The 25,882-nt window shown below is 40.2% G+C and overlaps 1 protein-coding gene across 1 annotated transcript in view; it reads left to right on the top strand.

Annotated features, from left to right (window-relative positions):
* Positions 1–25,882, top strand: part of ctnnd2a (catenin (cadherin-associated protein), delta 2a) — a 272,153-nt gene that overhangs the window by 135,824 nt on the left and 110,447 nt on the right. The window contains exons 8-12 of the mRNA XM_085468656.1: positions 94–298; positions 643–760; positions 1,671–1,803; positions 6,194–6,367; positions 24,825–25,125. Coding sequence (XP_085324782.1) covers positions 94–298; positions 643–760; positions 1,671–1,803; positions 6,194–6,367; positions 24,825–25,125 — 931 coding nt within the window. The remainder of the gene's footprint in view (positions 1–93; positions 299–642; positions 761–1,670; positions 1,804–6,193; positions 6,368–24,824; positions 25,126–25,882) is intronic.

Here is a 25,882-nt window from a genome sequence, read left to right as displayed (position 1 = left end):
TTCACATCATTATTATCAGGCTGATCACATTTCTCTGTCATTCTGTAACATTTACATGTTCATTAAGGTGTTTTCCCTCCACTTTTTTCCAAGGTATCTACTACTCCAGTGCCACCTTACCTGCCCAGGGTTCCCCTCTGTCAGGAGGGGGAGGCTCAGGGTCCGGTTCCCCCAGTAAACTTCAACGTCTGGGATCAGCCTCTGATGCACAAGGATACGCTACCACTCAGCGGCTGCCTTCCTCTTCTTCCTCCTCTCCCAAACAGTCTCCTGCTAATCGATTGGCCAAATCATACAGGTAGAGAGCATATACTGCTGCTAATACTGACATACAGTCCATATTAGAATAATGAAAAGGCTTGAAAAATAGCTTGAGAATAAGCTAAACACATGATGATGGTTTGCAATAGAATAAAAAAACAGAAAAGAATATAAAAGTTAAACTTAAGTCTTGCAAGTTGATTGTCAGCTTCTTTATGCCAGCATATAAAAACATATCCTGTACATGACACATGACAAATGATTGTTCTTAAACATGAAGAGCAATCAGTTGTTTGAATATTTGAATATATATATATATATATATATATATATATATATGCGCGCAAACAAATCATGCTACTTTGTTCATTTGTCTTTCAGCACCACAGTTGCTGTGACAACAGCAGGAGGGGGCGGTTCCCCCCTGAGGGTGGCATCTCCACCTAATTCCACAGCAGGAGGGGGAGGGGCCAGCTCCACATCTTCCCCTCTTCACCAGGTAGATCGTTCAACAGTTATACAATGTGGACACACACAGAAAGGAAATGTATTTTGTGATAATAGACTATAAAATGAGAAGATTTTTATGTGAAGCATACATTTAAAGTCCATTAAAATTACCACGGGTTATACAATATTATAATGAATGCAAATGCAACTGCACTTAGTGGAATATAAATTCACTTCTGCAAAGTGAAAGGACTTTAGACAAGTGCTATATAACTGAATGGTGTCTCACACTAAAGCATAGAAATACTTATTATTTTGATTGTGGGAATGTGTCATATCCAGTTTGTATGTACATAAGGTTAAAGCTGTGTTAGCTTTCTCCTCACCTCTTTCACAGTGGCTGTAATCACAGATTGCTTGGAGGAATTTAGTTATTGTATCCATTTTGTACATATTATATTATTGTTATACATTTACATTACAGTTTAACTGATTCTACAGTAGTGATTATGTTTTTCTAAACGATTGAACAGATGTGTAATTGTTAGTTGTGTTATTTGTTGTAAGTGTAATTTTATGACACTGTGTAGTTATACAGTGCATTAAAACCATATGGCTGGTGTTACTATTATATTATTTACATTCTACCAGATGTTTGGTCACACAAATAATAACACAGGGCAGCTGCAGGGCAATTATTTTTAGTTATATATTTAGATTGTTGTGTAAATTACATCCTTGACTCTAAAATGATTGGACATTTGCATTTATACACCCTTTTCCAAATGTTTTGCATTTGAACAAAGCCAATTTGGCAATGTAAACTTAAAAACATGTCAGTACAAAAACTTTTTATCCACACCAATCAAACTGAAACACGAGCCATGCCCGCTGTTACATATTTGGCTGCCACACTCAGTATTCTTAACTATTCAATCCAGCAACTCTCGTCTCTGCAGATGAGTTCAGGCATAGGGAGCTATGCAACTCTGTCTCCCAAACGACTGGCAGCTCATCACGCTTCTGACCAGTACAAGATCTCCCACGAACTCTACGCTACTGCTACACTGCAGAGACCTGGAAGTCTGGCAGGTGGGGGTTGACACATTCATGCACTGTCGTGTAGAGTTTCATGTGCTTGCACAAAACATAAACCCTCCAAAATATGTAATCCGTATTAAACTAAGTATACTATGAATACTAAGGGGATGTAAGTAAATCGCTCACAGTGTATCTTCGATTGTCTGTTTGTGCTGCAGATGTAGTATCTCGTATCAGTGAAGCATTTGTAGTCTAATTGTTACATTTCATTGCATCACACTGCTGTTCTTAGAAATGTCAATTGCTATGTTTAAATCTGTTGAATTAGCCGGTCTATGAAAAAGCACATCGCTGTGCTGTGGTTGATATCTCAGGCTATACTTCAAAGGAGGCATCGGTGTCTCTGAGGCTGCCCGTTAGAAAGTTTAAACTTTAGAATTAATATACTAAGCTATCAGCAGTTATATTTGAGAATTATGAGCTATTTCACTCACAGCTGTGTACCTGCTTTAAGAATGACTTAAAATTATTAAAATTCCTAATTATGTCTTCCAATACGCATGTCCAATAGCTGGGTGTAGGGAAGGACACTGATCTTAGTGCAGCCAGTTCTTAAAAGTACCAAATGGATTTAGATTAAGATACAATCTGTTTGGCGTTTCCCAGGGTTACATGTACTAAAACCGGTGTCAAAATATCTATAGACCCAACTGTAGGTCTATAAATATTGACATTGCTTTCAATACACTAGGAAATGATTTATCTTCTTCTTGATCTGCTGTGTTTTTTTCTTCTTACTGACTTCAGAAAGGACATTTTGTAGTTTAATTGCAACTGTGAGTGAAGTAAGGAAAAGGTTGTTCTTGGTGACTCTGCTAGAGCATCCTTTGCCATGGACATTTTTTCCTGTGTGTATTTTGATTTTTTTCATCAAAAAAATGAAACAAAAAATAAAATAGATGAATATTGATTGAACCATGCTACACGGAGTAAGTTTATTTGATTAGTTCTTTAAACTTAGAGCTACGGTGATAGGAACATGACCTTCATGGTTTACCCTGAGGGTGCAACTGTGATCTTGACGCATTGCCTCAGGTTCCATGTCTCCTGAAGGCTTTAAATGGAGTAGAAAAGAAAGACGTGAGCAGGAGTGGACTGGGGAAATAAAATTAACGCAGTTTGCTATCATGTGCATAGACTACCAGATTGTCGTTGATTGCATGAGGGCAATTTAATGGCAATTCATGCTGGCAATGCACTATGTTTTATTTCACCTGTAAGGTCTGATAGTTACCACATTTTCAAAATCCTACCAAGCATGAATTGTGTGTAGATAGTGTTACTCAGAAAATGGCTTATCGGAGTGGATGATGTGCTCCTAGGAAAAGCACAGTAGAGTTCATCTGAGTAGCATGTTTGGAGAAGTACTTAGCAGCTTCACAGCTCCTACTCTATGCCAGAGTTAAGCTGCGTACAACAGAAATTGCCTAAAAAAGACGTTTACTGTCTGTGCTTTTTGTATGAAGGGCTGGTGTGATATAGTTCACTGGGTCTAAATATTGCCATGGTAGCAATGCAGGATAATATATGCAGCATACAATATATAATGTGTGGTTTGATGCGGAGCTTTATTGGCACTGAAAATAGTTGCTGGTTAACATTGGAAACTCAAAGCTGTGGAAATTCAATATATAGTTTTGTTCTGTTTTTTTAATTTATGCTTCTCAGAAAAAATGTTGTAACAGTCATCTTTAATATTAAATCTGCCGTTGAGACCTATACTACCATTCTTGGTGGAATTACAATATACAGGTGAATGAGCAGCTCCTTGCTATATTTTTGTAGGTAAAAATGTAGTTTGCTCTATTTTTTACTAAACAGGCAGGACTGTAATTCACCAAGGAGCCAGAGTTGGGTTTGGCATGTTGTTATTCATTTTAAATATTTTACTGAATAAAACATCATATGAGTGGATCTCTCTCACTCTTTACATCAGCCTGTCATTTTTGTCTTAAAGTTCCACTTCCTCTTTAAAGAAAGAGGTCAGTACTTCCATGAGTGGGCCCCCGTGAGCCAAAGAGTAAATGTATAATGAAATAAAACCAACTCACCAAGACTTCAAAGATGAAAGGCACTAGAGGAAGTGAAAGAGCTCAGATGAGTCATGCTGTTAATGGGTGTGTCCACGACTCTAATTAGTATTCTTTTATGCATATTCTCATATTGTCTTTCAGTCCTGTAAAATTCACTGTATTTTCACCTGGGGTCCACGGCAGTTCTAATGTCTGTTCTTCCAGTATCTATTATTCTTTTTTCTTCCCTTATGCTGACACCCTTGTCCTCTTGCTGTTTGAGTTCACCATCTGGCTACAGCTGGCCAGTAGAGTATGAAGGGATGCAGCCAACCTTTCATAGGCTTGGGAGGTTAACAGGCCAGTCAGATAACCACACAGCTGAAAGAAGGACAGAGTTGAGGTGCAACAGCGGTTTATCATCTGCCATAATAGTAAAGAAATAGGATAATAGGTTGTCAAAGGAGCTTGCAAAGAAAAGCGTCTGGACTTCTTTAAGTTACTTGAAGACGTTTCACCTCTCATCCGAGAAGCTTCTTCAGTTCTAAGGTCAAATGGTGGGGAGTCCCAGATTTAAACCTAGTGGGAGTTTCCCCCCACAGAGGGACAAAAGGACCCCCTGATGATCCTCTAATCACCTGAGAGGTTTCACCTGTGAAACTGGGTGTGGGTCCCAATCAGCCAGAGTTTCGGGTGAGCTCATTGTGAAACCTGGCCCCACCTTATCATGCAAATTCCTGAGGTCAGATGGCCCAGGATGTGAGTGGGCGTTAAGGCGTCTGGGGAGGGATCTCAAAACTGGATTATAGATGGCAGACAGTTGGTGTTGTAAACCACCGCCTCTGTTCAAAGATCACACAGTGGTCATAGATGGCTTCTTTCACTCCTCTTTCAAACCATCTGTCCTCTCTGTCCAAAATGTGAACATTGGCATCCTCGAAAGAGTGTCCTTTATCCTTAAGATGCAGATGAACTGCTGAGTCTTGTCCTGTAGAGGTGGCTCTTCTATGTTGTGCCATGCGCTTGTGAAGTGGCTGTTTGGTCTCTCCGATGTAGAGGTCTGGGCATTCCTCCCTGCACTGTACAGCATGCTTACGACACCAACTGTCTGCCATCTATAATCCAGTTTTGAGTTCCCTCCCCAGACGCCTTAATGCCCACTCACATCCTGGGCCATCTGACCTCAGGAATTCGCATGATAAGGTGGGGCCAGGTTTCACAATGAACTCACCCGAAACTCTGGCTGATTCATTCTTCGGTGTGCATATATTTAATCCTACTTAGATGGCAAAGTCTATTAATATGCATTGATTTCTGATATAACCTGACAGATTGAGGTATTTGACTGTGTTACATTGATGATGGATTCACATGGAGGTTTGAATCTTCGTGCACTGGCCCATCATCCCGTGTAACTTTCTTGGCATGCGACTTCAAGTGCACTGAAAACTATTGTAATATGATATGACATTAGCTCCACTGGACCATCTCAGTCACTCATAGCTTTCTAACTCAGTGTATGTATGACTATTTATGTCTTTTTATTTCTATCTCGCACCATGTCACCTAAACCCTCCCATATAAACCCATATTCCCCCACTTTGCTACTTTTCTACCCTTGCCTAATTTTAATTTTGGGTCTCCTCGTCTTCATTGGGAGGCCCCTTGCCTTACATTTGTCCTGCTGTGTAATGAACAAATGCCTGCTGTCAATGTTTCCTTGTCATGTTTTTTTCTGTGGGACTCCTGCCAAACACAGAGCAAAGGAGAGAGGGGGAAGGGGGGGTTGCATCTCATTATTTTATAGCTGCCGAACAGCAATGTGTTCCATGGAGATTAAAAAAATTAAATGCAGAGGCATCACTCCCTGTTTTCTGTCTCTCTCAATCTGTATATTTCTTCTTATCTCATTTGTTGCTGCATATGTCTCTATTTTTTTCTCTGCTTTTGATTTGCTTGAACTATAACTCTCTCACTTCCTTACCAGTCGTACAAACACAGACAGACGAACACACACACACTACCAAACCCTTAGTTGCTCAGAACAACTTTGTTTACAGCGTCCTAATTATCCCACAACACTAGTCTACATCAGCGTAGGTGAAGAATGGCAATGGACAGTTCTAAAATTCAAATAGACTTGTTGCCGCATATGCTTCTTTATTTTCCTTTCGTTTAAATACCATATACACATTTATGTCTTTATTTTACCTCTCTTTTCACATGTCAAATACTTCTTACTCAACCCTCTCCATCCTTTTTGTTTCTAACCTGCTCATCTTCTTTCCTCATTTTCTACCTTTCACTTTGTCATTCCTTTTTCACTGTGTTGTACTCACATCTTTTTACTTCCTCTTTCTTCACTCTAGGTTCTCGTGGCTCCTACAGTAGTCAGCATAGTCAAGAGCCCCTTCGGCCTCTGGGGTCCCCAGAGCACCACATAGATCCGATCTATGAAGAACGTGTCTATCACAACAAGGGCCCCATGAGAAGCCTTAGCCAGAGCCAGGGCCCAGACTCAGGGCCCTACCGCAACAACACAGGTAAGGCAGTCATTGCATCAAATTGTATCATCAATGCAGTTTCATGTTTTGTTTTGTTTCTACTTCGTGTGGCTTAGACATTTTAGAGTTTAAGCCCTGAACTCTGAAACTGTGTTTAAGGTAAATAAACTCAGTCATCTCTGACAAGTGACTAAGAGTATGTTATGGAAAACAAGGGCAACCACTTTCTCTATAAAGTGTATGATACAACAGTAGTACACAAATTAGACTCACAGAGGCAAAAAGCATTTAGTGAAGGAGTAAAGGTAGGTAAAAAAATCCAAGTTTTGACCTTGATGGTGACTGTAACCAGCTGGTAAGAGGTGTAATTTAAAACTGTGTTAGATTTAATCCATTTGTATTTTCAGTATTCACATGTTCAGCAGAAAGGAAGTGCGCTATAGTCACATAGCCTTGGAATAGCTGCTGAGTAGGAGAAAGAGAAAAAGTTACAGCCACACAGAGGTCTTGTGTTGAAGATCAACTGGTATAGGGTAAATCAAGGTGCTGGCTTTTGGAAAAGCACAACGTTGCATTTCAGTGGCAAGCTTTTTATATGAAATGTTTTGGAGGGAGATTCAGAAAAGCAGCTAGCCAATCCAAAGAGGGTCTCGTTCTTATTGGTTAGGTATTAGGCTTGTTTGTGTGGCTCTCTGGCCTTAATTTTGTTTTCAGTAGGTAAGAAACAGGCTGAAGTTGAGGTGAGTTGAAGTACTGATTTAACTTCTGTGAGATATATCTATAGGACAAAAGCAAAAAAAAAAGTTCTTTATGGGCTAAACCTGTTGTCATATTATAATCATAACTTGTCCCTGACTGAGAGTGGGCATTTCAACCTTCTCCCACTGATACCTGCGGTCTCAAACTTGGAGATGCTAATTCTCAATTCTGCTGTTTAACACTAAACTAAGAACCACTCCAGTGCGACCTGGAAGCCATCACCTGATAATGTGAACAGAATTATATCATCCACTAAAAGCAAAGACAAGATCCTGAGACTACCAAAGTGTAGTCAAACAGATACCTCAATCTGAGTTATCCGTCTCGTTCCCAGACTCAGACGAGATCCTCTAAGTATTCCATCCACCACCTGATTATATACCCACTTGAAGTCAGCGGCACCCCACTCCCACTGTACCTAATGTGAGCAGAGCACTGCTTCCTCCTCTTGAGGCATCTGACGGTTTGCGAGAATTGTTTTGAGGTAGACCAAAAATCTTGTTACATGGCCTCACCAAACTCCTCCCACACCTGAATTTTTGCTGGAGCCAGAGCCACACCGCGCTTGTTACCTGCCCTCAGTCCCACAGGCTAACCAAGCTCAATAGGACCCATTCTTCAGCTTGACTGCTTTCTTCACCACCATCCAACATCTGGTTCAGACACTGTAAAACCATGAAACAGATCAACTACCCTGTGGCCACAGGTCCGTGCAATCACCTCAATGAAGGTGCAGAACATGATCCACGTGGTAGACTCAGTCTCCCGAGTCTCCCTCGGAATGCTGTCAAACTTCTGCCGGAGGTAGGAATTTAAGATCTGTTAGATGTTCCCACCACACCATCATAATACATTTGGCTGTGCCAGCCCTGCCCACTAACTTCCCCTTCCACCTGATCCAACTCAGCCAGTTGGTGATCAGTTTAGAGCTCAGCTCCTGCTGATATTCTCTGACTGTTAGAAATGCTCCATTTAAAATTACCTTCCATGCTATTTCCTTCATGATCACTCTCACTTTTCTTATGCTTTAGTAATGTAACCAAAAGTTGTGGAAATTTTCACTAAAAACACTATTCTGATAGTTCTGACCTACTTAAACCCTTGAGTATACGACTAGAAATTATACATAAATTATGGCTTTTCCCTCTTTCATTGTTTTTAACTAGCATTAGGCTCCGGTGATAGATAAGCCAATATGATTGTCTTTTATGTGTTATTGTTCCAGTTGATTTAGGTTCAAATCAATTGAATGTATTAAGGCCCTTTCACAAAGAGAGTTACATTCACTGCTCTGCCTGCTAGGCTAAGTGAAGGTCCCAAATATGTGTTGTGCAATCTGTGTATGTCTTTTTTCTTTCTGCGCCCAGTGATGTGTATGTGTATAATATGTACCCACTTCATGTCATTCCTCATTTCTATTGGTCATGCAAAGACTGCACTCCAACACTGCACTGTGCTTTGCTTGACGCCATGGTAAATTGTTCACGGATGGCAGAAGCAGTCATTGTATGAGAGAGTCATTTAATGTGAAGTAACTGGCCTAATTTGAAAATCTAAGGACTTGAAAGTAGAAATATATATTGTAGAGATAGATGTAGCCACAGTAAAAGTAAAAAGCTCTCAGAAAAATACATACTACACATATAGATACCTAAAAATTCTCCTTAAATACCAGTACATCTCAGAATACATGTCCATATTTGAGCAAGGCCAAGATGGTTCACAACAAAGAACAGTCCTTGATTTTGTAGATGGCATTTTTAAGCCCATTGGTGTGTTTCTGCTCAGGAAGATCAACCCATATATGTCTTAAATATAAAGTGTAACTTCAACAGCTTTTCCATAGTTTAAAATATAAGAATTGGTCTCTGAATAGTTTATGATATCCACTATTTTTCTGCCACACACTAGGCAAATAATGCATCATGTCTAACATAAAAATGCAAAAATGTGCTGCAATTAACTTTTGTAATGAGACAATATGTGTGTTCTCTAGTATCTGAAGTTGTTTTTAATCAGTCACCAAGCAAAAATAATACTTGTTAACCAATGTCAGGAACAACTGAGATACCTTTGCACTGAATATATCAACCCTCGTCAGTGCCAGTTTTCTTTTCTACAAAGTGAATGGTATGTTGTCTAGTTGGTCCAGTGAATTTCTATCAAGTCTAGAGCCAAATGAAGATAATGCTTTATGAAAAATAAAGAGTAAGTGGCATAGAAAAAGGCATTGCCAAGCTTATTGTGTTTGTGAAGCACAATAGGCTGTGTGGATGTTTTTTTCCCTTTTTTTTATTCGCAATGAACTGCAGTTGGATACATTTACTATCGAACTCACACAGTCATTCTCACTCGCTCTCCATTGTTGCCAGCAGTGTATTTTTAATAGGACCTCATTGAGCTTATCTCGTTGTGGGTTTAGGTATACCATGTTAATCCCATTACAGTATCATATCCACAAAAAAACACCCAAGTCTCTCAAGCCGCTTTCACAGCTCCGTCGACGTCTTTAACGAGTCGATCCTTAATAGCTATCATTAGCATTCAGGTCAGAATTATGACAGTAAATGTGCCACCCTAGACCAGAGTTTGAGTTCATCAGTTTCACTCACTTAAAAGGAAAGAACATCTTCCATAAGCACCAAGCATAGCTTTTGAAGCACATTTCAGAGTTGGGTCATTGGGTTTGCTCATATTCTTGTGGGATATTGCTTTGATTACAATCAGTGAAATTCAGAACGCTTCATACAGTGATATCATTGTCTTTGCAAGCAGAAATCATTTAAATAAGTATGCTTCAGAAGTGCACAGAGATAATCCAGTGTTATCTATAATTTACTGTGCCTTGTATTTGTAGTTTCAATAGATGGGTATGAGAAACTCACAAAGGAAATTTGCACTGCAGCTACGAAAATCAATAGACTGTGGATTAGACCGTGTCCATTTAATTGTAACACTGGAAGTTTACAATGCACTTCTCCAATGATACAGTGTTTTAATAGATTGTCTGATGTTGTTGGAGCTAAATCCTTCATCAGAGCATATATTTTATCTCATGCACAAATATTTCCCTGCTGCGCTTGGCCCTTGTAACTACACTGCAAGAACAACACACCGAAGATTAACAGCACCTTGAAGTCTCAGGGCTATTGAATTAAAGCTTGGCCTTTACACAGCGTATTTTGAAATTTGTGTGAATAGCATGTGCAGTGAAAAGGAGGTTGTCTAATAAGGTTCATAATGCATAGAGTGATGGCACATAATGAACTGATAAGGGCTGTGCTGACATAGTAAGCGGTAAGTCATTAATTATGTCATAGTGCCTTTTCTTGGCAATGGCAAGCTCACATTATTGGTTCATTAAGCTGGCATGGATCAATGTAATTAATGCTATAAGTCATCCCTTTGCTGAAAAGAAAAGAGAGACAGTTTTGTGTGGGTATTTGACTTCAAAATTTCCAAAGTTGTAGTCAGAGGTCTGCAGTGTGTGGTGCACAGTGTCAGTCTAATTTAGGGCCAATTTAAACAAGGCAGTCAAATGAAGCCCACAATATTCGCTGAGAGCAGGGGGCATAGCATTATTTAACTGGGCACTTAACTATGAAGAGGAGCAACGTGGTACAACAAAAGCCATCTAAGTGACTCTAATTTTGCGTGCGCTGTTTTTATAGCTACTGTTTTTCTGGGCCGGTTTTATCTCAAAGAGACACACGAAAGGAAATGCGAATTAGGAACAAACAGGACATGAAGAAGAAGCGAGTAAAGTGGATATACGGTGGCCTCTGATCTATAGTTCAAATGATTTTAGAAGGTAAAATGTTAGAGTTGTGACTAAGTTAGTTACATTGTGGCAAACTTTTGCCAGAATGATGTTGATTTTCACAATACTCTGCTAGTCTGATGGCTTATTTTATGTCCAACACTGCAGTAAACCAACAGACCTGTAGTCTCAGGAAGCCATTGTCTCCCAGCACAGCGGACAGCTATTTGTCAGCACACTTTGACAGTTCACTCAAGTTGAGTTTAAAATGTTGGTAATTGGTAAACCTGTCTGCTTGGCTTCCACAGCTCTCAAGTCTTCTAGCTCAGTTCATTTCAGCACTACATTAATTGTTGCTGTGAGTGTTGCATTAACAGCACTGTCACTGTGGCTAATACAACTGAAGGAAAAATAAAAAAGCTTTTACTAAACCTCGACTACATGTGTCACCCCCCGATCAAACATCTCTCACATCTACACAATCTTCTTCAGTGATTTGCTACAGTCTCAGCCTCTTCATTACTTTTACATCTACACAGCACAACTCTATGTATAGCAATTATGAGTGTGTATTTGCGTGTTTTTGCATGCATGTGTGCAGGCAGTGATGTGTTTCATTCTTGGATTAAACCAGGCCAGTGCCCCAGAGGGCTGCAGGTTAATGCGGCCTATTTTAAACGATTATTCCTGCATGGCCACATCTTCTCCAGCGCGCACATGAATACACCTACATGCTGGTATATTTTCCCACAAGAGATTGTGCTTCTAAAATCAGCCTACGCTTCACTTGTCACTATGCTTTCCTGTCTTAATTTACAATCGCTTCCTTTTTCTGTAACATCAGTCTCATTTTCTCCATTATCTTAATGATGTTGTGATCTCTCCTACTGCTTGCAATGATTTCCTTTTTCTCTTTACAAATATGTTTACCATTCTGACTTTTTTTTTTGTTCCTCTGTCTCATCTATCATCTCTGCTAATTAAGAGAAGAATGTAAGTCTTTACCTCGTGCTGTTTTATGCCCATATTGTCTGTTTTTTCTTTCCTTTTTTCTGACCTCTCCTTGTTTTCTACCATTTCGTCCTTCCCTTCTGCGTTTGCGCTTACTTTTTTGTCTTTGTACTTTCCCTCTTTATCTCATAAAAGCTATCTTGACTTGTATTAATGACTCTAACCATTGGGAATAACAGTGTCTCTGAATGACTGTGGCTGTTTTTCTCTTTAATAGCTTAACATTAGGCCTGCATGTAGCTCAGGTGGTGACTGTGAGAATGGCTGGATTCAGTGTAGCTGTTATTTCTCAAGGTTGGTCTATTGCAGTTGATAAGAGATGGTTTATATTTTAACATCTATCCCTAACATATCTTTAGAAGAGACAGATACAAATTCAGACAATCAGTAGTCACTAAGCCACAGTAAAACCAAAGTAATATTTTCTGAACAGCTTGCGGATCCAGACAACCGAATGCTGCCAGGCTGTATGAATAAAAGTGAATACACTTCTTTTTTTTGGACTTTAAATACATTTTACAGAAAATTTCAGTCAGTGTAAAAACTGTAATCTCACATTCCCCATTTCTTAAGTGTATGTAATAAAAGTTTGTCATGTGTTGACCAGATAGTGTGGACAGTGCACTGCATTTGGCAAATAATTCTTATTGATATTCTACACTATATTTTGCTGTGGTGTTATTCACATAGACATTATGCATTTTAAATATCTCTAATACACTTTATATCTATGTCCATTTTATGTCATGTATTTTCAATTCTTGGCATAATTTTAGTCTAATGGACTGTAGTGCCTTACAACTGCTAGCTCCTCTTTTTAAGGATGACAGACAGTAATTTCATGTAGTTGTTTGTAGTCTTATCTGGAAATACTGCAGTGTTCAAAACTTTTTTCCTCATTACGTTTCAGAACTGAAATGTATTCAGTTGCTGGGACAAGGGATCAACTCTGGTCTGTTACATAAGTGCAAGTGTGTGTGTGTGTTTGTTTGCTTGTTGTGAAGTTTTTTGCAAAGCATGATTATTTTTGCTTGAATATGCAGCCCCGTGGCACTGGTTCCTTTCTCCAGTGTGAATTTGCACACCAATCTGCTTTCTCCTTTAAATCGGCTGTTTTTCTTCTGTAATGAGATCTGACATCCTAATGAGGGGGATAGAAGCAAGAGAGTGATGGAGAAGCGAGATGAGGAAGAGAAAGAAAAGAAACCCAAGAGAGGAGGGGGGAGACAAAGAAGTGAAGAGAGTGTACTGTTACTGAGTATATCTCGACCTGAGCACAAGGCAAGGGGAGTTTAGGGCTTCTCTTTAACAGAGAAACTGACAGATCCGTGAAAAGAAAGAAGAGAAAGGAAAGCTCAGTTTCATCTGGCACATATTCCTTAGTTCTTCAATGTGGCTTGTTATCCGGTAGTTAAGTGATGATGTGACGAATCCTACTTCCGGGCCTAAAGTAGTCTGTGTTTAATATGGCTTTTGTGTTGTTTACATGTTTAATGTTATGCATTTTCTTCTATTTAATCTCAAAAAGCTCCTAAAACAGTCAGTGATCACTGTTGACCTCCCTCGGCTTTTATTACCGCTAATCATTTATTTAAGCTCAGTTTTTAAAATCTTAGGATGTAACTACAGCCCAGCCTATGCAGCAGCATATGAATGACTAACCTCGTATTGTGGATGGATTATCTCAGTTGTTCTCCTGGCTGAAGTTTGGTCCTTTTACAGCATCCTGCCATGCGATTACATTTGTTCCTGACCACCGAGAACACTCACGTTAACTTTTATCGAGTGGAAAAAAGTTAGCTTGTTTATATTATGCTAACATAGCTGTGTCGCTAGCGGTCACGTAGCACATCATTATATACCAGCTAGCCCAACTTCAGTAACCCTACAAACGTCACTGCTGTTTAGTTTTCTGTCTTCATTTATGTTGGAAGTGATAACAGAGCTGGACGTTTTAATTTGTTTCCAAAACCCCACAGTCAGGACATGCTATATTGTATTTAGATAGAAGCTAGCGAGCTAACTTCCTGCTAACTTCTAACTCTGTTAAATGTCAATGTTACGTTCTGTGAGGCTGTGGGAGTGTGTGGGTGGGGTGTTTGCCCACTCTCCCCGCCTCCACCCCTCTTGCCACTCCTACCCCTCTTGCCACTCCTACCCCTCTCTGTCTCTCTCACTCTCCTCTCTCCCCAGGACACAGCTGCTGCTGATTAGCCTCGTTTGCCACCTGACTCCAGTCAGCAATCATCCTCTGAGGCTATTTAAACTGGGGATGAGCTGTGAGCAGGGTGGCTTTTTCCTCGGTGGCTCTACGCGTTTCTGTGCTAGATTTTTGACAGACAGCCTCTTTCTGACCAGTGAGCAGACGGGCTTGTGGGCCCTGAGAGTGTCTCCCTGTGGTGGGGAGTAGGGTAGGAAGTGTGGGAAGTGCCTCCTTTTTTATTGTGTTTGTTTGGTAGTCCTCCTGCCTTTCGTGGCTGCGAGCGTTTTCTTTGTTTCTTTGGCGTTATTGGTAAGACAGCGTTGCCGGCCCTTTAAGTTAATGTTAACCTGTACCATTTTGTAATAAAGTTTTATTGATGCAGAACAACTCTGTTTGTTTTCCTTTTTCATTCTGATTCCGGACTCATTTGTTACTGATCCCCTCTCTCACATGCCTAGACCCCTTCGGGGGGAACGTAACAGTCATAAATTCCGTTTTCATGGATGCCTGGATGTTAAACTCAATTGTTACACCTGGTAGAGCAGAACGCTGATCATTTTATTACAGATGAAAGACTTTAGACAGTTTTTCAACTCTCAGTAATGCCATAGTGATCGTTTGATATATGGACCTGCAGCGGAGTTTAGGCCCGGACACAGCTAGTGACGTCAGACTTAACGACCGGATAGTAGTCACGGCCACTTGAATTGTGTGTTTATGTGTGTTTAATCAAACTTATTTAATGGATATTTAAGATTTAAAGACTTTTTGGCCTTTTAAAAAGGCACCAAAAATTGGTATGACGGGTAACACTTTATATAATGCCCTCATAATAGATACTTGATATTTGTAAGTCCATCTATGATGACTATTTACATGCAGTAATACAGGTAGGACTGTTGGTGTAAAAAACATAAACACACTTACTGAAAATCACCTGTTAACAACTTATTAACTTTTTACCCCTCGGCTGTCAAAAGCTGATGGGGTCTTGTCGTCACGCCACCTGGCAGGCGGGTGGGCAGCATGAACACCCAAGTTTGTGAATGTGATAATTCGAGAAGAAATTGGAAATCAATGCCATAGTTGCATTTATACTAATCTTGGGACCAGTTTGACCTCAAGGTCAGAGAGCAGAGGTTAGGTTTTCTGAAAATCACCTAGGATTTTCAAATTTATCCCATAGGTGTATCTACTAGGTAGCTGACAGGAGGCACTGTCGGCTGCCTGTATTTTAAAGAATGTGAATAGGAGTGTACACTGTATATTTACTAATAAGACCACAATCACAGTTATTAACCTTAACTAACTTTGCCACTTTTTTAATATAAGCATCACAAAGGTGGCTTCATTTTCACATGGCCTACTTATGCTAAATAGATACTCCATCCAAAGAAAGTTCTGTTTCGATTTGTGTTTTGAAGTCTGCTATGATATGCCACATTATCACTGAGTCTTTTAACAACACCGTGCTGTAAAGTGCAACAGTCATTTTCTGCTGGAGGAGTATGTTTCATACATTCTTCATTAGGCTATGGGACTGCATCAGATCTCAATGCACTGAAGAGCCGGTAATGTTTAAGAGGATCAGGTTTAAAGTTTTATAACTCTAATGTGCAGCTGTCATATATGAAATAAATAGCCTTGCTGAGAGAGCACTGAGTGGTAAAATAAATATATTAACCCATGAATTCACAGCACAGCTATTTTCTGCTGCATTGCCCTCTTGCCTTATTTGCAACAACACATTTTCCTTTCGCCATTTTATTTTTTATATTCTTTATTGAACTTCATTACCTGACAATCTAGATAATGTAATGAGGCAGGCAGAACACAGTTGGTTCATCAGATGTCCCCGTTTATGTAAGCGCACCCAGAAACAAATAACCACCTTAGTGAAAACGGTTAGGTGTGATTGAGGTTTTAGGTTTTTGTCAATTCAACTAACAATGCTTTGTTGTATATCTTGAGCGAGAACAAACACTATAAAGTTACAACAGGGAGAATTATAAGGGGTGTTTTGAGCTAAATTTTGAAATACATATTCAGGGAATGTGGAAGACTCACGTTAATTTGTTAAGGGAGGGCATAATATATTCCTTTTGTGTTACATAGCAAGCCAGAGAGACGGTTCTGACTGTCAAAGTACTTTGCCTTCTTGGAGTCTTTGGATAGGAAGCATACCTGGAAAATCTCCCAGACACAGGCCTCTGCCATGCAATCCCAACGCACTTGCAATATATGTTTGGTTATGCCAGGCTTGTCCTGCGTCTTCCCATGCCATCTGATCCAACTCACTGCCAGGTGGTGATCATCTGACAGCTCAGGTCCTCTCTTCACCTGAGTGTCCATGATGTACAGCCATAGATCTGATGATACGAGGACAAAGTAATTCATCAGCTTGCAAACTAGGCTGTCCGAAGTGCACTTATGAACATCCTTATACTCAAACATGATGGCCGTTATTAATAAAATCTAATTAGCAAAAAAGTCAAAAACCAAACAAACACTAAGAACACTTTCGATTTAAAACAAGTCATCAGAGCTGATCAAAGCTTGTAAAGCTTGTTACTAAACTCTTCCATATTCACCTTAGTCTGCTAGCATTGCAGCACTGCTGTTTTTAATGATAGCCAGGGTCTACCCTGCAAGCATGCATCTAAGAGTGAGAATCAAAGTGTCTGAACAAACTGTGCAGAACATCCAAGAGGCATGACCATCACTTTCACTTTTTTAAAAATAAGGCAAGGCAAGGCAAGGCAAATTTATTTGTATAGCACAATTCAACAACAAGGTGATTCAAAGTGCTTTACAGAGACATTAGAAACAAAAACAAATAAAAAGCATGATTTAAAATTGATTAAAACAAGCAAACAAACAAACTAACTAAACACACACATTTCACACCTGTTCGCGCGATCTGAACCCTTATCGTAAGGGGAGCTACCAGTCCTTCTGTGGACGAGCTACTTTCTATTTTAAATTCCCTGAATTTAAAATACTCTCTAGACCCAGTCTAGACCCAGTTGGGGAGCTACCCAGAGCTCTAAACCCACTTAACAAACAAACAAACAAACAAAACAGTATATAAAATCAAAACAGATAATAACACATTTTGCTGGTGGAAGGTCAATATCAGCTGTCACTAATTAACAGTTTTTCCACAAGTTGATGACAGGACAAAATAAAACTTGCTTATGTTTGGCTTCGTGTGGTCCCTGCAGTCCCGACTCTCCCAAATGTTTTTTATGAGGGAAAAGAAGCATCACCTCTGTACAGCCTTAACTAGAATACGTTTCTTTGTAGTTCCTGCAACTGTAACAGTGGATTGTTTACATCATTTACATCATCTGCTTAATGCTTCAACAGTATTTAGATCTCAAATAAGTATCAGAATAGATGCTGTATTGAAGATGCACAGTCCCTAGGCTTGAATCAAAAATCTGGTCACGGCATCTCCTACTAATGTGCAGTACAATAGTTATTGCCTGATAAATCCTTGTAGCATAAAATTAAAGTGCTGCGGTATTGTTAAACTTTCTGGCTTCTCCCCAGTCACTTTATTGTGTCACTCCAGGAGGATTTCTCTGTCGCCAGGTTAGATTAGGTCTGTTTGGCCAAGATCAATTTCAGCTTGGCCCGTGATCCTCTTGGATTGTTAATGGACCTACTGCCTTTTCAACACCAGTAAAGAAAGATGTGTGAATTTGCACTTACTTATAATGTGATGTTTACTCCATTGCGAAAACATTTGTTCTGGTTAAATGCCCAGACTGTCATACTGCAGCCAGCTCTCTTTTGAAAGACAATGTCTAATCTCAGTTTAATTAACCAAGAAAACAAAAACGGACTTAAAAAAGGAGGTGAGAAAAAGAAAAGTGAAAATGGATTTATTTTTTCAGGATTATCATATGAATATTATGTGCAGCAATGCCTGTCAAACTGATAAACTGATTTGTTACAGTACGTTTAACTAGAAATGACAGCGCTGTTGAACAAGCTGTTGATAAAAGCTCAGTCCATATGTGAAATCCAGGTGACTTTTATCATAGCTTAAACTTGCACAGTATTTACAGGGAGGTTTTGCTGAAGTCTCAGAAAGTTTTAATTACAAGCTCAGAGCATCTGATAACTCACAAGATCAGCACAAAATGCTTTCCTTCGGGAAGACATATGGCATTTCCTAAATATAACCCAAAGTAGTTGCCCCACAGACCCACTCACAAAACACTCCACACATGTGTTAAAAGTGCTCGTTTTTAGGTATGTACAAACACAAAAACACCAGTCCTTGCAAACCCAAGGCATGCACAGGAACACAATGCTGCACACATGCTTCTGTGACATGCTTACTCAGTTTACACTTACAGTAGCGATTAGCATATTCTCAGTTTTATCAGCAGTTATTCATAACTGTAAAAAAAACATTTTTTGTCATCAGCGATAACACAGCCTACACAACACTGATTGTCTTCATGAAATCACATGTGTTTGATGCTTTTTTATGTTTTATTGATCCATTGTTTATTGTTTTTAAGTGGTAATCATTGCACTTTGATGTATTTCCCTACCATAACACGTTCTTGTTAAATATCCTAACAAAGGTGACAAATAATCATCGCAGTGTCTATGACAATGATCTAGTACATCTTCTTTTAGCCGCCCCTCTTACTACCTTATTTATATTGGTCAAATTCAAATAAGTAAGTCATGATCAGTTAAACTGGAAGTCCAGCTATTTTCTAGTTTAATTTTAATACAAGTTTGCTCAGTCCATTTCTTTATGCATGAAGTCACAAACATTTATTGGTTCGTCTTTTTACTGAGCAAGTTCAGTGTGTCTGGGTTATCTTTTCGTTATCTGGCTTTTAGCCTTGTCTGCTTTTGACTGCTCACGTTAGATAAGATAAGATAAGATAAGATAACCTTTATTAGTCCCACACGTGGGAAATTTGTTTTGTCACAGCAGGAAGTGGACAGTGCAAAAGTTATGAGGCAAAAATTAGAATACAATAAGAATAAATACAGTACACAACTGTACAGAATAGAATAAAATAAAATACTATATACAGTAGAATAAAATAAAATAAATATACAATAAGATAAAAATAGAATACAAATACAAATACTATATACAACTGAGTAAAAATACAACGATGACAGAAAGGATTATTGCACTTGGTATTATTGCATATGTATGGATGTGTGTGCTTGATCAGTTAAAGTCTTTATTATGGAGTCTGACAGCAGTGGGGAGGAAAGACCTGCGAAATCTCTCCGCCCCACACCGTGGGTGCCGCAGTCTCCCACTGAAGGAGCTGCTCAGTGCTGTCACAGTCTGCTGCATGGGGTGGGAGATGTTGTCCATCAGGGATGACAGCTTAGCCGCCGTTCTCCTGTCACTCACCACCTCCACTGGGTCCAGAGGGCATCCTAGAACAGAGCTGGCCCTTCGGATCACCCTGTTCAGTCTCTTCCTGTCCCCAGCAGAGATGCTGCCGCCCCAGCAGACCACGCCATAAAAGATAGCAGAAGCCACAACAGAGTCATAGAAGGTCTTCAGGAGTGGGCCCTCCACTCCAAACGACCTGAGTCTCCGCAGCAGGTACAGCCTGCTCTGCCCTTTCCTGTAGAGGGCGTCTGAGTTATGAGTCCAGTCCAGTCTATTGTTCAGATGAACACCAAGGTACCTGTAGATTCCCTCCATGTCACCCTATTCCTACAACCGCTTCTGTCACGCCAACCCTCTCTCAACTCTCCGTTTGCCTTCACTTCCTCCATGTCTTCCTCTTTTCCTCCTGCCTGGTAGTTCCACCTTTAACAACCTTTGTCAAAGGGTGGACTCATTTCTAATCCTGTCCCTCTTGGTCACTCCCATTGAAAACCTTACCATCTTTAACTTTGTCACTTCCACCTCATCCTAGTACCCTCAGCTATGGTGGTCATCAAATCAATTAGTCAACAGTTTTTCCTTTATAATTTTTGTCCATGAACATGAGTTATTGTAGACACACAGAGGTCTAAAGTCAGATTTTTCTCATTATCAAAATAATTTGCAATCTTTAACAAACATGTGTGATGTTAGAATAGGCCCATAGGACAGGTTAAAAGCACAGCAGTTGCTGATGCCAAAGCATGAAGGAAAGGTGACTGAAAAATTACTCATGACTCAAAAGATTCAGGAAACAAGAACAAAACCAGCCCGTGGCCTTATGCTATTTTATAGTAGCTATCTACTCGTTTATCATCAGAGCAGATTTGAGTTCTTATGGCAGTTACAAGAAATTACAAACCTCTGCAACTATGATTATAAGGGTGTCATGTATAGTGGTGTATATCACCTATAAATACAAACAAAATATTCTCTTATTTTATCATTTTAGCCGTTGTACATCCACAGCATGAACAATTAGCAACATCCTGGAGTCCTGCTGTGTCCAGCCAGCATGATTCCTGAAAGACATGGCACCTTTAGTCATGGAAACGAGTATCCTACAGCTTCAACACTATAAAAAGCTGTATACTTGATACTGAAAGTGCAAGGGAGAGCACTTGTGAGTGTGTGTGTGTAGGGGTAGGGGGGTGTTGGTCTTCCAGTGTTTAGGAGCTCAGGAACATCAAGAGCTGTGTGTTGGCCAGGAGGCTCTCCTAGGGATAAACAGAGGGAGAAACTAATCCTTACTCTCCTTCACATCCAAGCAGGGTGCGTGTTTGTGTCCGTGTGAGTGTGTGTGTATTTATCTTCGGAAATGTGCTTCTTCCATGGCTGCTGAAGCCAAGGTTGCGTGCGCATGTTGGTAAATGACCTTAAAGCATTAGAAAAAGATGCGTTACAGGCATGCATGTTCAGTCTAAGTCAATCACTGGCACATTTAGTAATCCATGTGTGTGTGATGACGGCGATGTCTGTGTGAGTGTGTGTATGTGAGAGAGATAGAGACTGTACTGATGGGGCTTTGTGTAATCGTGCTGAGCAGTGAAGCGTGTCGAGAGAAAGGACATGTCCTCAGCTCTGATCACATAGTCTACTAGAACGACAGTGAAGGGAGGGAAGGAAAGAGAAAGACAGACGCTTGTTAGGGAAGAAGAGGAACACAAAGCATCAAATGAAACGATGATGAGGAGAGGACGACTGACAAAAATGGAATGAGAGAAGGAGTAAGCTACGGTAAAAGGGAGAGGTTGGTAAATCAAAAGGGAGGTTTCAGAAGAAATCCACGAGCTAAAAGAGGGATGGAGGTAAAGGCAGAGAGTGATAGAGCTGGAGAATTCGGAAAAAAGCAAAGAAAGAGAAAAGGGCAAGGAATTGATGCAGGAAACACGATAGTGACCAGAGTACAGTTGAAAGACACTGAAGCAGAGATGAAAGAATAAGAAGTTTAGATGGATATGGAAAGCTTAAAGTGCTGGTTTTATCCCCTAGTTTTTCCCTCTCCCCCTTCCCCTTTCCTCCATCTCTTGTGTATTCAGACAGGTTTTCCTAGTTGCAGCAGCCCAAGAAAATAAAATCAAGCGAGGCGGCCCCTCAGCCGACTGGCTAATTGCAGAGGTATCACTGTGTCAAATGACTAATAGAGTTTCCCTTTCCGCTAATCTGCCAGCAGGAGCACAGCCGCAATTTGTTTACTCTTTGAAGATGCAAGGGAATACAAAGACACACCCGCCTTTTTATTTCCTCTCAAACACAATTTCACGCTGCCAGAGTGTTAGGTGTGAGACGTGTTAGTGGAAAGTGCACGTGTGTGTGTATCTGGTATACACAACACCACATGTTTCGTGATTTGTTTAATATTTCATGAAACACCCTGTAAGTTGTGTTCTGCTGGTCTTCAGCAAACTCATGATAGACACACCCTTTCACACTGTGTGTTTATTCCATATATAAACGTTAACACTCAATTATATACTTAATTTTTTGGTCAAAAATGCAATTACTTCAACAGCCTAAAGTCCCATTTTACTCTCAAAAGTAAGGAACACGAGAAGAAACACAGGTGTACAAATACAAAATACACATGCATAAATCAGGCACCCACATCCTGATTTGGCAGGCAGTATTGGCCCCAGAGGTCAATCCATCACTCAGACCACACCATTAACTGAGCAAATCATAAATTCAGTAGCATACCATTTACTTAGAGTAGTTTAAGAAGAGACCGCAGAGTGTAGAAGGAAAGATTGTGTGAGTAGGAAAATGAATTGCATAAAGAGGCACGGGGAAGCAGAATACAAAGTACTGTAACAGAGTATGAAAACAAAAGGAGCGGCTAAAACAGTGATTTGGCAGCACATTTTGGGAGGATTCTTTCTGTTCTTTGTTCCCAACCATCTCTCTTTATCATTCTTGATTTTGTTCCTTTTTCCTTTACTTTTTTAGCTTATAACCAAGGACACTCCTTTTTAGTGGTCACAGCACAGGCTATAAAAATAATTTGACATGACATTTTTCCCTTCTTTTCACTGTTCTTCCACCCCCTCTTTTGCTCTGAGGTTTGTCCTGTCTGGTTGTCAAGTCTCTCGGTGAGTGCACACTGACACTGGTGGTGTTAGTCTAAAACCCGGACACTAATGAGACAGAAAGACAGACACACCGCAGACACAATTTTAAGACTACAGAAAAGTCTGGAATTTGCTTCTGATGGGAATAATGCTGCTTCATTACCCTCCTATACCCTCTGTTGTATGTGCTCCCTCCATTGCCTCGCATTTCTTTTCTTTTTCCTGTATTGACTGACTTTGTTCTCTAAAACGTGGCTTTCTCAGCTGCAGCCTTTTCTTTCCCCTGGACTCATCCACTGTTTTCCTGCCTAATTCTTTGGATTGTCAAATTTGGGGCATCAGTGCGCACTAGGATTGTGATCAATCGCCCTGTCTTCCCTAGTTGGATTGCCAGTAACTGACAAAATTGCTGCTGGGGCGGGCAAAGGATTTAGTCAGTGTGCACTCGTTAAGGTGGTGCTGTCCATTCTCCATAATGCATGCTATGTGGCCTAAATACAAAAAAAAAAGTACGAGTGGTAACCAGAAGTTGACAAATCCAAGCTGAGCAGCTGAAACGATATTAAGTCAAAAAACAAAAAAAGCTGGAAAGTCAAACCAAAGTCCTTCTTCTGTTTTCTCTCATTTTTAAATGATGATGATCACGGGAGTGCTCCTTACATGCACATTCATTTTAAAGAGTGCAGGCATCCAAACACAAACTTGTCTGTACTTAACTGCTCATGCATGTCTGTGTCACCCAGGAGATAAAAAATATGCTAAAGTGATTACGTCATCCCTAAGGTTTCTTGTGCCGCTCATAGAGTTCTCCAGAATTGTTTGAAGAAGTTCAGTTCAAGAATATGGAATAGGATCGTTAAAGGACTGGTTTCGTCAGCCTTGTGTACAAAATAGGTTGGGCAGATCAGATGCATGGGTGTGTGTTTGTGTGAGTGTGCGAGAGAGAGATGGAGGTGAAAAAGAGAGTGATAAGAGGGTTGTGAAGGTCAGGCAAATGCCAGCACTCGAGACAGTGCTAAAGAGCAGGTTTGTTGGTCACGTAACGATAAGACACTCAGCCTCAGCACACTCTCACTTCCACACAACCTCCAGTCTTTTGTTAATTTGTGCTCTGGCTGGTAAACGCTCCTTGTCATCTGTTTATATGAAATGCATAGGATTCTATTTGCTTATATGGGGAGTTTTAGTCTGCCTCATCCAGGCAGGTTTTAAAGGCTAATTCTGTTTGTGATTGGAGGTTCATTGGCCTATGTTAAAGCCTAAGCCAATCATACGGCCGCATATCGATTACAAGGCTCTGTGATTTATTGCTTACTCCTTGAAGAAGATGTTTATGGTGTTTTTCACGTGCTGTTTTCAGTCTGCATATACCTTTGTCCTAATGATGGATAAGATGGATTCCCCCCCCTCCACGGTCTGTCTCAGTGTTTTTACAGCCAAAGAAACGAGCCCCCCAGACTCACATTAACACCTTGATATATCACCACTCCACTGTTTCAGTGCATCACGGAGGGAAGACAGCTACTGTGCCCCTGAAGGCTGCTTACACCCTCCAGCAAATCCCAATTCAATTTCAAAGTCACTCCAAAGAGAGATGCCTTGTTGTTGTTTTATTTATACATTTTATGTATGTTTTTAGTCCTTTTTGATCACCAGGGTGACCTCACCATGATCTCTCAAAATGTGTGGACTCATCCCTTCCCTCGCATGAACTAGAGCAAAGTTTACATATTTTATTGCAGACTGATGGAGTAGTGTGTCATTGCAGTGACAACTCTAACAATGATTGTAGTCTCTCATTGTCAAAAGTATTTTTTTCCTTGCCACTGTCTTAAACATGGGGGCAGAACTACTCCACAACCATTTTTTAATGTGCTGTTGGCACTGTAGGATTGAACGGGCTTTGACAAAAACAGGCATTTACAGTGATTTCTGCTGTACAGCTATCAAGAATTGTGTTAAATTGTCAATAGATTTATGATATAGTATTTCATGTGTTTAATTGTATCTTACTAGATTATAATCTCTCTCTTTTAATCATGGGAATAAGGCCAATGTTTTTTTTTTTTTACCTATATGGAGTTTTTTCCAAATGACTGTTCATCGCTGTGTTTGCTTTTCTGTCCTTCCTCTCCTGTGCTCGTGTCCTTGCCCTTCTCTCCTCCTCTTCCCTCATTCGCTCTCCTCTGTAGACCTGACCATGCGTATCCATGATCAGGTCCGTGACCTAAGTTATGTCCTCTGTCCCTACTTTCCTGCCATAGCACCCTCCTCCCCTGGTGTCGACTCCGCCCCTTTGCAGCGCACTGGAAGTCACAGCACAGGAACAGGAAACTACAACCGCGGCGGGACCAACAGCTATGCCACAGTGGGGCCAGGCTACACCTCGAGTGGTGGTAGCGGAGATGTATATGGTTCAGATCCCTATGTGGCTGACCCCTACCGTACCCTGCAGTACTGCCCTTCAGTGGTGGAATCACCCTACAGCAAGTCAGGACCAGCTCTGCCGCCCGAAGGCAGCCTGCAGCGTTCACCTTCTATTGACTCTATTCAAAAAGATCCAAGGTAGGATGAAAAGAGAGTTGTAGAGTGTGTGTTGTGTGCATGAGTATCTGTGTATACATGTATTTTTTTAGGGGTTTATTGGATCACATCTTGTATGTTCAACATAATAAAAAATACAATGCCTAGACACACGTACACATCACATGAGTCACTTCAGAGGATGTTATACTGACTGCTCAAGACTTTGTCCTAACTTTACAAAAATGTTAATAACACCTAGCTCTAGACACAGATTAATATAGTCAGCCACTGATCATGCCATTATTCAAACTTTGTGATCTGTCATCTGATTACAAGCTCCAATCAAGGGACATCTTATGACTGACCTCAGTTTGAATTGCCAACGCTCATCATATATTCATAACTCCAATCATGTTTCCGAAGGTTTCAAATTATTACTTTCAGTGAAATCACAACGGTGCTTTTGAGTTGCTTTAAAAAGCTTAAAATTGCAGTGTTCTTATAAACTCACAGTCAAAGCTTTTCTGCACAAACAGGTAGATTTCATGATCTTGTGGTTAAGAAAAACCTTTAGTAACAGTCACACACTCAACTCAGCCATGACCATCAGGTTTTTTTCTAAAGCTCTCTAAAAACAGGTCTTTATGCCCGAAAATGCATTTACGCTGAAAATGTCTCAAAGTTAAGAACAGGCATGTTGAAGTAAGTGTGTTGTCTCAGGTACCAGTGTAAAAATTTGAAGGCACTTCAGATACCAAAACACTGAAGAAAGATTTTGCATATCTGGTTTGTCCAC

Source organism: Copadichromis virginalis, linkage group LG9 (genome assembly GCF_057382275.1).
Source record: "Copadichromis virginalis isolate Kocher_CV1m ecotype Utaka linkage group LG9, C_Virginalis_male_GT1.1, whole genome shotgun sequence".
Taxonomy (NCBI): Eukaryota; Metazoa; Chordata; class Actinopteri; order Cichliformes; family Cichlidae; genus Copadichromis; species Copadichromis virginalis.
This window is presented reverse-complemented; position numbering and strand designations above follow the sequence as displayed.